A 15,789-nucleotide genomic window follows, 5' to 3' on the forward strand; every position below is an offset into this window, starting at 1 on the left:
TGGCTCCATAAGCATATGAATGATAAAAAAAAAAAGGAGAAAATTGGATACGAAAATGTCTACATAGGTGTTGCTGAATTTGAGCAGCCCTGTAGCACATGGTAGCAACGATCTTTCTCGAGAAACCCCCCTGCGATCCTGGTGGCAGAGGGAAAAACTAATTGAGGGCAGGATTTCGAGGACACCGTTACTACCCATTTTTCAAATGCTGCATTGACACCTCTCTAGTGTCCTTGGTTCTCTTTGCACGCTCATCATTCCTCTGCTATCATTCAAACAATTAGGCTCTGCCTAATAGTAAAAAGAGTAAAAATAAACGAGAAAATTATCAAAATAGTATAACCATTTATTATTTTTTGTAACAATGTATCCGAGTATAGGCAATATAACGATGATTTTTCTTTATGTGCTGTACATTCATAAACGTATACCCTACACGATATACCCACAGCAGTGTAAATATTTATATATGTATATATAAAGTTGATGGAGCAGCAATGAATATTTAGCAATTTGTTTTTAAGTACCGAGAATACTACTTTGCAGCTACAATACAATATGAATAAGTTTATTCGAAAGGTAAATGTTTTTCGAAACAGGCTATACCCGAAAATAAAATCAGATCAAGTTTGTAATGTGGGATTGAAGAAGGGCGCAACTAATTATCGCAGTGAAACACGAGCCTTTGGGGCCGATCCTCGTAGGAGTCATCCAACGCGCATACGCCCACCGTTCATTCATGTGATGATTTCCATATGGACGGATTGTATGCATAATTTTTGTCAGCTCTCACACATTACGAACGATTTATAATGCAGAGGATTCAGGGAGGCGACGCATGGATGAGATTCGAGAGATTCGTTCAGCAGCCGTTAGTGGCTTGTTTAACTTCCAATAATTGAGGATAATTTTCTACAATGTTCAATAGAATATCATCTATGTATGAGCGCAATTGAGTGTTAACCTCTTGTTGTTCTTTCAAGGCCTGCCGCATCTGTCAAGTATACAAATAGATTAACGAATATGCTGCGATGTAGATATGTGCGTGATTTCCCCACGAACATTGATTATGAATGTGTATTTGAGGTCTGAAAAACTCTAGTATTGTTTTATCGAAAGCTTTTCAATTTTATCGCACATGCGGCCCAAATGTTTGAGGATAGAGCAGAAGACGAAAGGCCAATCATATTATAGAGCTAATTTCCTCGGACAAAAGTGTTCAACAGCTAATTTTCAGTAATCTAGTTCCGAGAGCTAATAAAATATGCAGTTTTGAAAGGTTGCCCTTAATACGAACGTTCACGATGTTTTTCGATTCGCACTCAGAATTGAACTTCTAGCAATAGAAAACTGCAGTCAGGGACATTTTTGTAGATAATTAAATAAATCTACACAAGTAGTTCAATGGCCTCTGGTGCTATGCCCACTAAACGTGTCAATAGACGCGATAGAAGAGAATGTATCTTCGAATTCTTTCAATTTATTACTTTAGGACTGGAATTTTAAATCGAAGCTCACATTCATTATCATTCGTCCCGGAAAAGTCTTTAGATGTGAAGAAATATTAGCTTTTGGCATGGTCATTACCTCAGGCATTGTAAGAGGCTCTTTTGCGATACGAGCCACAGGGTTACGATCGCGTATTGCATCAGCCGATAATTCAACCGCAAGACTGCACGCTCCATCTCGATCTGTTGAATCGAGGGTGTCGTAGCTTGGACGAGGTAAATTGAGCATTAAGAGTTCTCGACCGGCATGAAGAGCGGCCGCAGCTTGCAATTCGTCTCGCGATTCCTCGAGACCTCAAAGTTTCCAAGAAAACATGAAATTAGTTTGATGCTCAGGAGAATCTGGACTCAAATTCTTACTTTTATCAAATTCTTACTTTTATTTCGGGCACGAAGCTGCGAAACCTCGAGCTCGAGTTCTTCGAGTTTCAGACGGTCGTCACTTCTCGTGCTCAATTCATTTCTCGCTGCGTCCAGAAGAACTCGAGCCTCGTTACATCGCAGAAGGGCCTGTCGCTCTGCCTCTCGAACGTCAGCGACTTCTCGACGAAGATCCTCAACCAAACCGTCGAAACGAGTTCGATCTTCCCTTGTCGAATCCAGCTGCTCACGCAACCTCGCAACTTGATCCCTCAGACTCGAACATTCGAGCTCGATCGTTTGCATCTTAATTGAACAATTTTCTAACTGCAATTGCTTCTCTCGCTCCAATCGACACGCCCATTCCCTGTGTCGTCGTTGCTCGATCTAGAAACATTCGATAATTTTTACTCTTTTTCTCTCAGTCAATAATAATTCATCACGAATTATCGAATCGAGGATCGTCTTTTCCTCAGCATTGAAACATCCAATAAAATGAAACGAACGCTCAGCCCACAGAGGGAAATGACAAAAATAGGCTAAAATTTCCTTCCATTTCAATTTCTAAATGTTCATCCTCCGATTCGAGACAGTGAATTTGATGCAAACCTCCAGTTTTTCTTCAGCTCTAGCTTCAGCATCTTTGGCTGCTTCTTCCAGCATGAGTATTCTGGCCTGAAGGGTAGCATTTTCTTGTTTTGCTCTGGCGTAGCGCTCCTCGCCAACAGAGTGTGTGTCGGTCAACACGTGCATCTGTTCCTGGATCATTCTTACCTGTGAACATAGAAGAACAAATATCAAATTGTATTCGACGATAAAAAAATGTTCACACGTCACTTGTAACACGATTTCTGAGACGAAAACAACTTCTTACGATCTTCAGAATTATTTTACTCCATAAACTTGTGATAAAGATTGTATCCGAGGAATGCTATTGCACAGATGAGAATGATGGTGCTGAGAAAAGGCCAACCTGGCCATCCGAAAAATGCACGACCAGCCATACGACAACACGCCATTATTTTATATTATAAATTTTTAGTTTGTGAAATAATGAAACTGAATACTTGAAATTTATCAACGTTCCTGATTTTCTGTCAACGGAAATTTGTCAAGCAATTTGAAGCTATTCGTTTAGTGACTATTCTTTTGTTCTCGTTACGATCGACCATCGATTATCCATTAAGCACAGATAATTAACAACGACGTTGAGCATTCTGTACAAAAATTCGACATTTTCTGCCTCCCATCATTGCAACCAAAAAATATCTCACGTTTCAGAATTTCCAGCCCAAATACGCTTCCGATATCGTTAAAAAAATCTTTAACAATATTGTCAGGCATGTTTGGAAGACAATATTAAAGTTTGAAAAATTGTTGTCAGAAATTTAACTGTCCCAGCGAAAATTTGTGTTATTATGGGTACCCAATCGTGGCATTTGAACGTCGCGGTAGCATGAAAACTACCTCGAAAGAGTCTCCCGTCAAAAATAAAAGAATTTTCGTTATTAATGCTGCCTTGAGAATGAGCGTGTTTGCTCTCTAGAGAAAAACTCGTACTGGACAGCTGTTACATGTTTTCGTAAGTGGTGCGTCTTCTGACATTAGGGCACGGTATATCAACGAAGAAAGGTCCGCGGTGTTCGAACTCCGCGGGATAATTTTGGTGAGCATCTCTGCTACGAAGTTGTCGATTGAGACGAACAACGCGGCGATTATCGTGCTCCGGGTGATGATGATCTTGTCGAGGTTGATCAAAACTATTGTTGCGCCGATGGAATCTTGTCCGTAGCCAAGCGAGGATGTTTGAACGTCGCGAAAGGACGACGAAGAGAGTCACCGTGAAGAAAAGAAGCAGCAGGACGAACGATAATCCAGGACTCGTTGATTCGTCATCCTCAACAAATTTTTCCACCGTTTGGTGAGCCGAACGGGCCGTAAATGGGTGAACAAATGGGCACGTGTCGCTCGTACCAATGTTGCGCAGCGGATGGTCGCTGCACACATCGTTATAAGCCTCGCAGCATCGACGCAGCAACTCGCACGTTGCTGCAATTTCCCAATATACGGTTTCACCTCGAGACCATCCGTTTTTTGACAGCAGCTGAAACTGCTTCGGGTGTGTGAGACCGACGAGTTCGCGGATACTGCGATCTTTGCGGGGTCGAATCCATTATGGTTTTTTTTACGCGACGGAAGACTCTCGATGGGTCCCAGCACTTTGAAATTCTCGGAAACGAGTTATAATTTTCGAATCGAACAAGTTCTAAACTCGGTAGGAAAATAGAAATATTTAGGAAAGCGTCAAGAATTTGAATAAATTCTTATGAAACTTTTCCTCGGTATCATATTCGAAAGAATTTTACTAAAAAAAAAATGTCAGATTCAAAGCAAACTGTCTATCGAGTAAAAATATTGCGACTTTTCAACGATTCGGTCTCACACACCAGACGCGTGCTCCGAGAGCAAAAAGCCAAAAACAAAAAACGTCAAGAAAATCCATAATTGAGGTTAAGAAAATGTATCCATAGAGAACCGTCGCTTTTCGGATTTCGCCCCAATTCTTTTGTGTCAGGGGCTGCTGCACGAGATTGCGGTGAAGACGACGAACAACGCATGGCTCTACCGACTTTGTCCGAGTTTCATTTGTACGCGCGACACACGCTCATGAGTTGGGAGGAAGGAAAGAGACATCTGTGATCATAAGCCCAATTGCGACAACTCCGAATTTTGGTATTTTTGACTCCGTCAGTGCTGGTCTCGAATCCACGTTAATTTGATACGGACTTTACAGCAATTTTGCCAGCTCATTGTCCACGATTGAGGTCCGATGAATAAACGTCACGTAACGCTGGTGTTAGCACTGCTTGACTTGCGTTTACAGATTCAGAGCTGGACACAAACAATCGAGCGTGTAAACGTTTGAAAATTACCCTGTGATTGAGATCTATGACATCGTCCTCGAGCGATACGTCGCTGTACATATCGTCGACAGCGTCGCAAGTCGATCCTCTCCCGGAACTGTTGAAACTTCCGCTCCTGTACAGTTGACTGAAACAAAATGTTGTTTGTTTGTTTTTTTTTTTTCAACTCATTTAATTAACGGAGGCGTCACGTACGTTGTGTCATTCGCATGCAGAATGTGGGGCGTGCAGAATGTCGATAAGCGAAACAGTCCGCTCAACGGAGTAAATTATCGCGATAATACTAACTCGAACTTTTCCAACGCTTCGAAGCACGTACTTTTTATTTAAAATCCCGAGGAATTATTGCGACTTCGTCGTTAGAAACGATAATCTTCTTAAGGAAGTTGAGGCATTAGAATGAAAATGATGTCACCGCTTTTAAACCAATTGCATCTTATAAAGTGAAGTGTAAAAAAAAATCAGTTAAATTTTCAGACAGTTTAGGAGCGTCGTTGCTGAGAAAAATCAATAACAATTTGGGCCAAATAACATGTAATCTTATGGAAGTCAAGACACATTTGGTGATATCTCCGTTAAAAATGATGCTAAAAATATGAAATTTTTTGGGCAACATGAGCAAGGCTTGCCGAATAATGTCAATTTTTTTCAGATTTATTAGGAGATTTGCTGAGATTATATTAATAATAATCTGTTTTCCATGCAGTTTTTTGAGGCTAGGATCGTCACTGTTCGTGTTTTCGACTGAGCTTTCACCAGTTTTTCGTCTTTTTTTCCCCAACTTTTCTTTAAAGTGTATGCAACATTGCCAAACTGTAAACTGGCCTAACTTTTGAAAGGTACAGGTCATCACTTTTGGGTAAAAAAAATGACTGTACAGCCTCAACTTCCTTAAAACAATGAAATTTCGAATACTTTTTTAATTTTTTGCAGATTAAGTATCGACGGTTTAAAATGTTCCCAAGAATGTGACGAGTTGAGAAAAATTTTGGTTTGGAGAAACTTTCGTTTTTGTTGGCCAAAGACCGTCGAATTTTTTTGAAACGGTTCGTAATATTTTTCTGCCATCGATTCACACTTTCGTGCACGAATAACAAACATGTTTTGCTTTAAATTTCGTAACCCGCTATGAATAAAGCAGGATAAATATTTGGCAAAATGTTGTGAAATTTGTTTTTGGAGCGACAAAATTTGGGAGTGTAATTTACAGTTTTTCGTCAAGATTGGTACGAATATTTTTCTGTGGAGACTTTCCGAAAGCCGGCGAAAAACTAATTCTGTAAAAAAATAGCGATCAGTTGATTTCTTGGACAACTGCAAAGACTTCGATTTCAATTTCGAAGGACTTATCTTTTTTTCTTGAGATTTTTCACAAAATAGTTCAACCAATGGCTGTTACAATGAAATACTTCTGAAGACACCGAGGCTTCGATATTCGAAATGAAAAATCTTTTGACTCCAAATTATCAATGATGTAGTCAGTTGCGCGATTCACTCGCTCTGTCGATGCCAAAAACAAATTTGGATCAGATTCAAATGATATTTATAGTGCCAATTCGAGTGTTCGCGTTTTTTTCGTTCATTCGACTGGGAAGAATCGATTTTTTCCTTCCATAATTTAAGGAAAAGGAATTGAAATTTGTATTTGAATTTGAAATAGTGTATGAGCCTTGATATGATGCTGCACAACAATATACCTGGCAAGTGCGTTCGAACCGAGCTGCCTCTGTCGAGTTGCAGTACTGTAAATAAACAATTTAAACCTTCGATTATTGTGTGAACGAACAAAAGCAAATAATGAAAAATATCGATGAGAAATTTTTGTTTACCTTGGTGACGTTCTTCTGAGAGATGTTCTTAGCCACGAGTGTCTCCCGATCGTCGAACACGGGCTGTTTGATTTTCTGTATAAATTGATGAAAGCAAAATTTGATCAAAGATATAAAAAAAACCGAATTTTCGAGAGACTATTCCAAAGTCAAAAAGCTGAGTCTCTCTTTGGAAAAACCGAGAGGGAAATTCAAAATTGCTCGGAAAACTATAAACAATGATTTCCTCTTCAAAAAATAAATTTTGGCTCGAGTCAAGTCTCGTGGGTGTGGAGGAAACAGGGCGAGACGATAAAAAATAACGATTCACCTTTTTTCCGAGTTATTTGCCACACTGAAAATCGTTTGATTTTCAGAACAAAATATTGAAACTTTTCCTGATTGAAAAAGCTCGTCGAATCAACGTAATAACGATTCGAATAATTTGTATGATAATTTAAAGAAAACTCAATGAAATCTGAAAATCCAAAAAGAAAAAAGCAAATTCGCCTTTTTATAAAGATGCACACTAAGCACCCGCGCTTCAATGAATTTTACTCCTTTCCAAAATGTCCACTTGGGAAAGCTATTTTGATAAAAATTCGATTTTAAAACTCTGACTGCCAGGAGTTGCTCAGAATTCTGCTTTGATTGAGTCGGCATCGTTAAAACGGGAGAAATATTTTCCTTTTAATCAGAGTTCGGTTGAACGGCGATGAGATTTAGCTCGCGTCAGATGGAATTGAAATGAATCGAAAAATTGTTGATCGACAATTAGTTTCTCATGTACAAATTAACGAAAGTTATCGAAGATGGTAATACGAAATGAAATTTTGCTCAACATCAATGGGCAAAGTGGATAAATAAGAAAAATGGTGATTTTAAAAAAAACGTACACGTTCAAGAATGAAAGGGGACGAAGAGTGGGCAATAATAAAAAGAAAAAAACTTCATGAAAATGATAAAACGACTCACAAAGAGAGAGAATTAGGGCCGGTAGGGGAGGGTGCAGAGCTGCTGCTGTCGCCGGCACCGCAGCCGAGACTTCCGTCAGTTTCGAGCTCGATTTCAAGATTTTGTTCGACGCCAAGAGAATTTTGAGCGTATCCAAAACCTTCGTAACTTTCTTCGTCAGGAAAATCTACATTGGCGATGGAATTGGGCTGTACGTTGGGCGAGGACAAGGAGGAAGGGCCACTTTGAGTTTCGTTATTGGAGAAGACGTGTTTCTGTTTGTTCGAAATAGAATCGGTTCGTCTGCTCTTCTTGGGTCCGTTGTAAGAAAGTATCGCATCCTTGTCATTGGCTCGTAATTGAGTTTCCGGCGTGGAGTTGGAGGAGGGTTCTCGTGCAGGCGTTGCTGATGGATCTCGCAGGTGATTATTGTTGTCGTTGGTGCTGGCGTTACCGTTGTTGTCGCGATCAGTATCGGTTGCGTCGTCGTTATTCACTCCAGTCAGCCCCGGAGATCGGGAGCTTACCATGCTTGTTTTGATAAAAATCGTGCACCACGATCGCGCCTGATTCGAGCCAGGAGAACAGATCGACGATAGATGGAGCCCCCGATGCCCTTTTTTTAATGTTAGTATCACTGTTTTTCCGTCTCGGCGAAGGCGCACACATCTGCGTGTCTTGTCACGAACTGGTCATCGTCAACGGGACAACGGCGACACAAGGGAGAAGAGCGCGCTCGAGAGATCTGAAATGTCGAAACGAGTGGGGGTCTGGGCATGAGCGTGTTGGCGTTCCCACAGAAATCAGGTGGCGAAGACAGGAAGAGGGGAGCCACGAGTGCGCGAGCGTGTCGTGGGAGCGAGCGAGAGGCGAGTACAAAGAGAGGACAAGGGAGAGGAAGAGAGACGGGGATAGAGAGAAATGCTTGTCGGGTGACTCAAGCCTCACGATCCGGCAAAATACCTGCGCTGCACGGTACTAGAGAATGAGAGAAATGCTGAGCGTCTATAAACCCGTATTGCATGGCTAAGCACGGCACAAAATCGACAGTGCCACTTTTATAAAAATTCCGTCGTCTCTCTCCCTCTCTGGCTTCGAATAGATATCTGCCTCGAACGAATAGAGACGGTGTTGTCTGAACGGAGAAAAAATAAATAGGTCGCTCGAGAAGTAGCGTTAAAGTTCACATTCACCTGAACGAGCGATCTAAGATGGCCCGAAAGAAGCACTTGCAACCGTGAGAAAATTCGACACAATGCATACGCGTATGTTTAAACACTCGGTTGACTCGGTCGAGAAGAGGGACGGGGACGACGGAAACCCGGGGAGGAGAATAAAACGAGTTGACATTCCAAAACACTCACCTTGGGCTATGAGAATAAAACGAGAGAGCTTAGAGAGAGCACGAAAGTTGTTTGTTTTTATTTTTTATTTTCAATTCAAAGCCCGCACAAACGCGACACCGAGATTCTCTAAATTATATTAACCAAAGTGTGCAACGTCACACTAAAGTCACGAGTGTCACGACAGTGCAACGCGCAGCCTGACACGAAGAAACGCCGAGCACAGCACAGCCAGCAGCATTAACGGCCACCTCCGATCGTGTATCCCAACAACGATGGCGAATACACCTCCTACACTTTTATATATATAAATTACCCGTGCGTATTGTATAGGTGCACGACCGACGGCCAACCGCTTTTGAGTGGGGGAAACTTGCCCCTTCTCTCCTCCTTCATTCTCATACCTTCTCTCGTATTAGCTCAACGTATATGTAGTCTCGTGCGAATTTGTTTGTATGGCTGTCCTCCGTCCTCTCCACTTCGAGAGCCTTCCTTCGCACCTTTTTTATTGAATATCTCGACGGTTTAGGACACGGGATACGAATCGTAGGTGTATATACATTGTACGTAAATTCAAAAAAATACTTGGTTTATGATTATTTCATATTATACATTCGGTAAACACACAATACACTACAAGCTCAACACGCCAATGACACGTTTACCCAGCGCCACCTCGAACGCAATCTCAGGTACTAAGGTGTATCTTTCCCTGTAACGTCTCTGTATACATCCGAACGTTTTCCCCACGCATTCTCTTCCGGATGCCGCTTTTTCAAATTTTCAATACGTTTTTACACACTGATTGTTAGAGAATTTGCGTTTCAATGTTTTTGTCATTTTTACGCGATAAGAGTGATAAAACTTGTGAATAAACTCCCGCGAACACTTGTGACAATATTTCGTCATGTTTATGTTCGTTGACATTTAGAAACGTTTCTACAAAAAACGTTTTGGTTATTTGAGTGCACATAGAAGAACTCATTCGCAGTTGAACAAAGACCATAAACACATATGTACTTAAAAATTTCACTATCTCGAATCAGCGTAAACTCAATATTTTTTAACTGATTTAAATAAATGTACGTTAAAAAAAATACTGACTATGTTTTCCCTAGTTTTTTGTGCTTGTCCATTAGAATTTCGAAGAACGTCGCTTGCGACGAGAAATCGACGCGTTTCTCACACGAATAAAATTTTTTAAATAAAGTAATTCGTGTTTGTGTAAAATTTGCGGAAAGATATTTTTTAGAGTATTTTGAACGGTAAACTTGCTCCGACGAGGGCGTTGCACCCGGCAGAAAAAAAATCAATTTCCTCATTTTTCCGTAATATTCAGGAGTTTCGAACCTGCGTGAGGAAAGTCTTGAAGCAAAAATCGTAAAACTATGAACGCATTACACCCAGACAGCTCAACCGTCTTTGGGTGCCTTCCGGTGTTCACACTGCCAATACACCGTGGATTATATCTATATGGAGGACTCGCAGTAACTCGCAGTGAATATCAGAACAGAACCTTTCTAAACATTTCCAGGCGATCTAACTGATTGCACGTTTTTATCGAAGCTAAACTTTTCAAATTTGTATCAGGAATATTATTCAACCGGTTTGCTCGAAATTTTTACGGCAGTTTCACTCTCCCATGCACACAAATATTCATCGCGCGTATCGAACGGTTCTTCAGTTGTGATCTTTAACCTCTCAACCTCACGGTACATTTAATCAGATGATCAAAGGTCTTGGATTCCTACAAGAGTGCGGGCGAAATTTACCCCAAAGCAATATCCGACCCAAACTTCCTTCGACCAACTGTCACTTTCAATTTCAAAAGTGTGATGATTGAGCAAAAATAAATGATAGATTTTCGATGTAAAATTTTATATAAATAATGTAAATAAATTAAAGAAATAACAAAATGAACTAGTCGCGACTGTAATACCGACAAAAACTTTAGACAATAAAAAAAAGTATCAAAAAATTGTCAATATGAAGTTTTCTTCAAAACGAACGAACGGACGTTACAGACTTCCGGTACACGTATTTTCCACTTTTATTCGATATATCTTAGATATAGAATATACATTATTATGATAAAACAGTTGGATCAATAATATTATTTGTCGCGTATTAGAGAACCCGAGTCAGGTGTCGCGTTCGTTCTGACGATAACGCGTTGACTGATACTCGAGGGAGCTGGTGATTTCTTGTAAACTTCTTCGTAAACTAGTTGTTGCATTTGCATTCGAAGTAACATCCGCCTTTCGGCAGACAAAGTTCTAATGTGGGGTAAAAGACTGACGAAAAAGTAATAATTGTCGTCGTAACGATCATTGACAGCGCCATCTATCAGATTGATGCCATCAGGGTCGTTTATGTCGCGGGACGTTTCGTCACTGATTATTCCCGGGATTTCCGAAGCACTTGGGTTTTCAGGGTTGTCACCGTTTACTTCGGGTATTTCAACCTCGCAATGTTCCGCAGGTTCAATTTTAATCGGGAAAACTTGTGTTGCACTTTCGTTGCAATTGTCGTTTATTGAATCAGCAGCCTCATGCCTGAGATGAGCAGCCACTGTGTCAACAGCTTGAAAGTCCGTCAAAACGGTGGTCATCACATTTTCTCTACTCGATTCCCGGCTATTCTCGTGTTCCGCTCGACTTGAATTTCCACTTCCGTATCGAAATTTGATTTTGGAAATCGAATCACTCGCATCGATAACTCTGATATTATTATTGTTGAAACGACGACGCGACGACAACGGACGGACGAGCGGTTTGCTGCTAGCGCCGTTGTCGCGAGCGGCGCTCTCACGAGCAGCTGTTATGTTGCCGTTAGTCGCGTCACAACTAGCGCGTTCCCAAATTGGCGGTTTCGGCAACATTTGCTCCTTCAAAAACTGTAACGTTTTAAAGTGCTTCCACACTGGTCGGTTTTGTCCTAATTTAGTTTTTTTATAAGCTTGCTCCTTCTTTATTTCCGCTCGGAAAGTGTCCCTCAAACCTTTCCACTTCGATTTCAATATTTGTTCTGTAATTAATAAAAATACGTAAAGGGTGAGTTAAAACGTAACGAGAAATTCGAGGTTATGCGATGATAATGACCCACTTGGGAGCTTGAACAGCGTTGCTATTTCCATCCAAACACGATTCGTCACGTCTCTGTTGTGGTACAACGTGTGTCTTTGATTCCAGAGCGCTGGTCGCTTATAGACTTCGGCTATCAAACGTTTCGCGTCCATTTTTTCCTTGGCTCTCGTTTATCAGAGATATATGGATATTTTACAATTTTATTGTTCAACTGACCATCATCGTGATTGAACGCTGAACGACTACATCTAAATGCAACAAAGTACGGGCTAATACTAGCGATTCGACTAGCTCGGGTTGTCGATTAGCGCGCAGGACGTTTTTCTTTACAGAGGGTGCGCGCGATCGATTTTGTTTTTCGCCCTCATTCGCTTTATCCCCCATGCTCATTCGCTTGCTCGCCAGCTAGCGCGTATCATACACGCAGGATTTTTTTCATTTTTGCGCAGCTTTATCGACAAAAACGTCATGGAAGGCTTTCAATTGATCGGTCAAGGTGCCGAAGCTCGCCTCTATTCTGGATATTATCTCGGCAAATCCACTTTGGTAAAGGAACGATTTGAGAAAAAGTATAGACATCCGGATCTCGATTCCAGGCTAACAAAGGATCGTATCAGAGCCGAAGCACGAGCAATTGTTCGCGCCAAAGCTGCTGGTTCGTATGACGACGTTGAAGCAACAGGAAGAAACGAAACAATATTCAATCTCTTCCCTGCTTCGGCGTTGTATTTTTTTCGTCGGAAATTTCAAAAGCTTCAAAGATGCTCCCGGAAGTCAAAATGGGGGGAAACTTCAACTTTTCGAAATTTTTCGCAAGTTTGATGAAATATTTAATGCAACGTTTAAGGGAGTTTTCGAATCTTCTGATCAAACATAAAAATATTTTATAGCGGATAATGATAAAAAATATAAATTTCTTCGTACTCCGACCAAACGTTTTTCCAAATTTTTGTATTTTTATAAAATTCGAGAGTTGTCAATCAAATTTTCGCTACATTCGGTCGATGCAAATGGGAATAATACGGAATTATCGTTTTTTGAAAAAAAGGTGTTTCAACGCCCACGTTGTTTCTGGTCGATCTGGATCGCAGGAGTATTTATATGGAGTACATCGAAAACGCCCGAACCTTGAAGAATTATTTCGATGAGCGTGCGCCGCTACTGTCGGGCGAAGAATCGCAACCAGAGTTACAAGAATGTATTTTTTTGGCCGAGAAGCTCGCTGGAGCGATAGCTAAATTACATTCGAAAAACATAATCCACGGCGATTTGACTACGTCAAATGTGTTGATTCGCGAGCCGATCTCAGAGAAAGGTACGACGAATGACCCATGAAAAAATATTGATGAAACAGTCGATGACTCATTTTTCCTTGTACGTAGAAGAAGCGGAGGCGTCTCTCGTTCTCATAGACTTTGGACTGGCACGAGTGGAGTCGACCACCGAAGACAAAGCTGTGGACTTGTACGTTCTCGAGCGATCTTTGCTCAGTTCGCATTCCGAATTCACCGGCCTTTTTCCCGCCATTCTCTCGCACTACGTCGACTGCATCCGCGACAAAAAACAAAGACGGGAGACGATCGCGAAGTACGAAGAAGTTCGAGCTCGGGGTCGCAAACGTCTCATGGTTGGATAAATTTTTAAAATCTTTTCCCCCTTCTTTATTCATTTTTTCACGATTCATGATATCTACAATAAAATGTATTTGAAAAATGAATGTATGCTGTAACGAGTAGAAATCCCCCTGTGTTCTTCACCCCGATTCGCAATCCGATCAGTCAAAATGCAGACCTGAATATATGATGATCCAAGTCACCTGTAAAATAATATCAATATGTCCATTACTCGGAATTTTTCATTACTTTTCAACTGTTTAAATAGTTTTAATTATTTATATTTTAGTCGGCTTCAATCGAATGTCAAAAAATCTTTTCGATCGTTGAAGAGTTCGAAGCGTTTTGAAAATTAGAACATGGAAAAAATATTTGTATTGTTCTTCCTTCAAAGTTGGAATTATTTGTGAAGATAATTATCACTGTGTTTGAAGAACTTTGAAATTTTTGAAATCATCCTAAAATGATTGCTCCATTGAACCAATAAATTTACAACTCAAAAGTGGGATGATCAGAGGTTTGAAAATTGAATATAACCGATGAAGGTTACTTCTAAAATTATGAAAATTGGTTTAACTGGTAGATTATAATTGTTAAAAATATTGATCTACTGATGAAAAACTTACCAAAAAACCAGCAAACGAAGTCATAAAACCTTCTTTGGTAAGTTCCCAAGCACCGCCGAATTCTTCTTCGTCAACTTGCTGATAACTACTTAAATAAAGGTAGGTTACACCTGCATTAACTAGAACAAAGCTGTTGAGAAAAAAAAAATAAAACAAATGTAATGTTTGAATTTTTGGAAACCAATCTGGTAAAAAAAAAATGAATAGATTTTTTCTGCATCATGACAATACAAAAGGTACATTTTCAAATTTTCCATAAACATTTGTAATCGCTATTTAAATAATGCTAATTGATTAAAACGTTCGAAGCTTTGAAAATTGACTGATTTTTTAAAAGTGGAACAATCTTCAGAATCGCTTAAATGGTTCCTATTGTATTTCATCAATGCAGTATCAAAATTACCACGTGAATTTTTGACAAATACTGCAATTTTCTAACAAATATTCAGCAAACTGTAGAAAACGTAAAATCAGAAAAATCAACATTTTTTTGTATTACAGCGATGCAGAATTGTAGAAAAATTGTATAAAAAATGTATCAACTGACAGCAACAGGGCTGGAAATCCTTTAAGTGGTATAAGGCCCCATGCAATACCAATAATAATTCCGATAGCTTGTCGCCCCCAATAGATGACATCAAGAAACTCTTCCTGTGTAAGAAAAATACAGGTGTGTAGAAAAAAAATCTCCTTCAAAGGGGTTGATACTGTTTTTGGAGGTTATGTTTACCTTATCCGGCCACTCTGAATTTGCAGTAATTGCTCGTGTCCATACACTATGTTCGTTTTTGCTACTGTTTGAGCCTTTGTCCGTTTTATTTTGCAACATTTTTTCTCAGAAAATTGTAAAAAAGAGTGTACAAAAAACGAGCTGTCAGTCCGCCACGTCTCGGTCGGGAGTGCAACACCTAACGTTATCTGGGACAATCAGGGATTTGGGTTCGTTGCGACCATCAACGAATGACGAATCAGTGCAGGCCATAGGGGCGGCGCGACAAATTCCATTAAGGAGGTTCACTACCTAAAAGAATTAACAGCGAGTTTTCGATGAAACTTGGTCTACCCATTATTTGTGTTGTAAAAGTCGCGTATACCAATTTTCGTGATGATTTAAAGACTGTGGGCTGAGTTATATAATAAATGAATTTCGGTAAATATCAGGCATCTAACATGGCGTCTTATGGCGCTCGTCACTACAAAGGGGTTTCAATGCCGAAATTTAAATAGAAATAACAGCGAGTTTTTAATAAAATTTGGTGTGGTAAGGGATGAATAATTAATAAAACCGAATTAAAAAACTTCTGAGAAATTGGGTACCTACAGTGCGAGAAATTGTTAAAATACTGCAAAAATTTACCGAATTTCTCGTTTGGGCAGCTCTTGCAACTGACATGTGGCAACGCCGCAATCTCGGGTATTGGCGCGCCTTTTAAAACAGCAGTTTAAACACTCAAACGAAAACGAATAAAAAAATAACTCTTTTATAAATGTTTTATTATTTTTATAACTAAACGTATAAGTAGGAATGTAGGAGCAAAATAAAAAGGTAGAAACAAAATATAAATGT

At 40.0% G+C, this 15,789-nt stretch overlaps 4 protein-coding genes across 11 annotated transcripts; 1 reads left to right on the plus strand and 3 right to left on the minus strand.

The window, feature by feature from the left end:
* Positions 1–325: 325 nt before the first annotated feature.
* Positions 326–9,148, minus strand: LOC122407598 (rab11 family-interacting protein nuf). The gene is made up of 9 exons (XM_043413922.1): positions 8,919–9,148; positions 7,576–8,299; positions 6,622–6,696; positions 6,490–6,534; positions 4,802–4,919; positions 2,478–2,642; positions 1,886–2,255; positions 1,588–1,802; positions 326–994 (listed from the first exon to the last, which is right to left on the minus strand). Exons 2-9 carry the CDS (start codon positions 8,082–8,084, stop codon positions 863–865), a joined length of 1,629 nt encoding a protein of 542 aa, XP_043269857.1. The 5' UTR covers positions 8,085–8,299; positions 8,919–9,148; the 3' UTR covers positions 326–862.
* Positions 9,149–9,337: 189 nt separating this feature from the next.
* Positions 9,338–13,800, plus strand: Prpk (TP53 regulating kinase). 8 transcript variants are annotated; one of them, XM_043414106.1, is made up of 4 exons: positions 9,338–9,443; positions 12,433–12,638; positions 13,032–13,298; positions 13,366–13,800. In XM_043414106.1, the coding sequence occupies exons 2-4, from the start codon at positions 12,452–12,454 to the stop codon at positions 13,617–13,619; spliced, it is 708 nt and encodes a 235-aa protein (XP_043270041.1). In that variant the 5' UTR covers positions 9,338–9,443; positions 12,433–12,451; the 3' UTR covers positions 13,620–13,800. The 8 variants fall into 8 exon arrangements, with proteins under 8 accessions (XP_043270041.1, XP_043270027.1, XP_043270000.1 ...); XM_043414092.1 differs by having other exon boundaries at positions 9,349–9,460; XM_043414065.1 differs by lacking the exon at positions 9,338–9,443 and adding an exon at positions 9,476–9,589.
* On the minus strand, positions 10,924–12,136 carry LOC122407669 (uncharacterized). The gene is made up of 2 exons (XM_043414028.1): positions 12,003–12,136; positions 10,924–11,924 (listed from the first exon to the last, which is right to left on the minus strand). The coding sequence occupies exons 1-2, from the start codon at positions 12,133–12,135 to the stop codon at positions 11,011–11,013; spliced, it is 1,047 nt and encodes a 348-aa protein (XP_043269963.1). The 5' UTR covers position 12,136; the 3' UTR covers positions 10,924–11,010.
* LOC122407759 (respirasome Complex Assembly Factor 1) lies at positions 13,617–15,219 on the minus strand. The gene is made up of 4 exons (XM_043414175.1): positions 14,953–15,219; positions 14,770–14,873; positions 14,223–14,352; positions 13,617–13,799 (listed from the first exon to the last, which is right to left on the minus strand). Exons 1-4 carry the CDS (start codon positions 15,049–15,051, stop codon positions 13,758–13,760), a joined length of 375 nt encoding a protein of 124 aa, XP_043270110.1. The 5' UTR covers positions 15,052–15,219; the 3' UTR covers positions 13,617–13,757.
* Between the last annotated feature and the right edge of the window lie 570 nt (positions 15,220–15,789).

This window comes from Venturia canescens, chromosome 1 (assembly GCF_019457755.1).
Source record: "Venturia canescens isolate UGA chromosome 1, ASM1945775v1, whole genome shotgun sequence".
NCBI classification, from domain to species: domain Eukaryota; kingdom Metazoa; phylum Arthropoda; class Insecta; order Hymenoptera; family Ichneumonidae; genus Venturia; species Venturia canescens.

What these genes read in the sequence shown, in the direction of transcription:
- LOC122407598 (XM_043413922.1), bottom strand. Translation starts at nt 8,084, where the DNA reads ATGGTAAGCTCCCGATCTCCGGGGCTGACTGGAGTGAATAACGACGAC. An exon ending in CTCAGAAGAACGTCACCAAG is followed by an intron (nt 6,535 to 6,621) that starts GTAAACAAAAAT and finishes GTTTATTTACAG; the next exon opens with TACTGCAACTCGACAGAGGC. An exon ending in GAGCTGAAGAAAAACTGGAG is followed by an intron (nt 2,256 to 2,477) that starts GTTTGCATCAAA and finishes GAATGTTTCTAG; the next exon opens with ATCGAGCAACGACGACACAG.
- Prpk (XM_043414106.1), top strand. Translation starts at nt 12,452, where the DNA reads ATGGAAGGCTTTCAATTGATCGGTCAAGGTGCCGAAGCTCGCCTCTAT. An exon ending in TGTTCGCGCCAAAGCTGCTG is followed by an intron (nt 12,639 to 13,031) that starts GTTCGTATGACG and finishes TTTGAAAAAAAG; the next exon opens with GTGTTTCAACGCCCACGTTG. An exon ending in CGAGCCGATCTCAGAGAAAG is followed by an intron (nt 13,299 to 13,365) that starts GTACGACGAATG and finishes CCTTGTACGTAG; the next exon opens with AAGAAGCGGAGGCGTCTCTC.
- LOC122407759 (XM_043414175.1), bottom strand. Translation starts at nt 15,051, where the DNA reads ATGTTGCAAAATAAAACGGACAAAGGCTCAAACAGTAGCAAAAACGAA. An exon ending in GGATTTCCAGCCCTGTTGCT is followed by an intron (nt 14,353 to 14,769) that starts GTCAGTTGATAC and finishes TTTTCTCAACAG; the next exon opens with CTTTGTTCTAGTTAATGCAG. An exon ending in CTTCGTTTGCTGGTTTTTTG is followed by an intron (nt 13,800 to 14,222) that starts GTAAGTTTTTCA and finishes ATTATTTTACAG; the next exon opens with GTGACTTGGATCATCATATA.
- LOC122407669 (XM_043414028.1), bottom strand. Translation starts at nt 12,135, where the DNA reads ATGGACGCGAAACGTTTGATAGCCGAAGTCTATAAGCGACCAGCGCTC. An exon ending in AACGCTGTTCAAGCTCCCAA is followed by an intron (nt 11,925 to 12,002) that starts GTGGGTCATTAT and finishes TATTAATTACAG; the next exon opens with AACAAATATTGAAATCGAAG.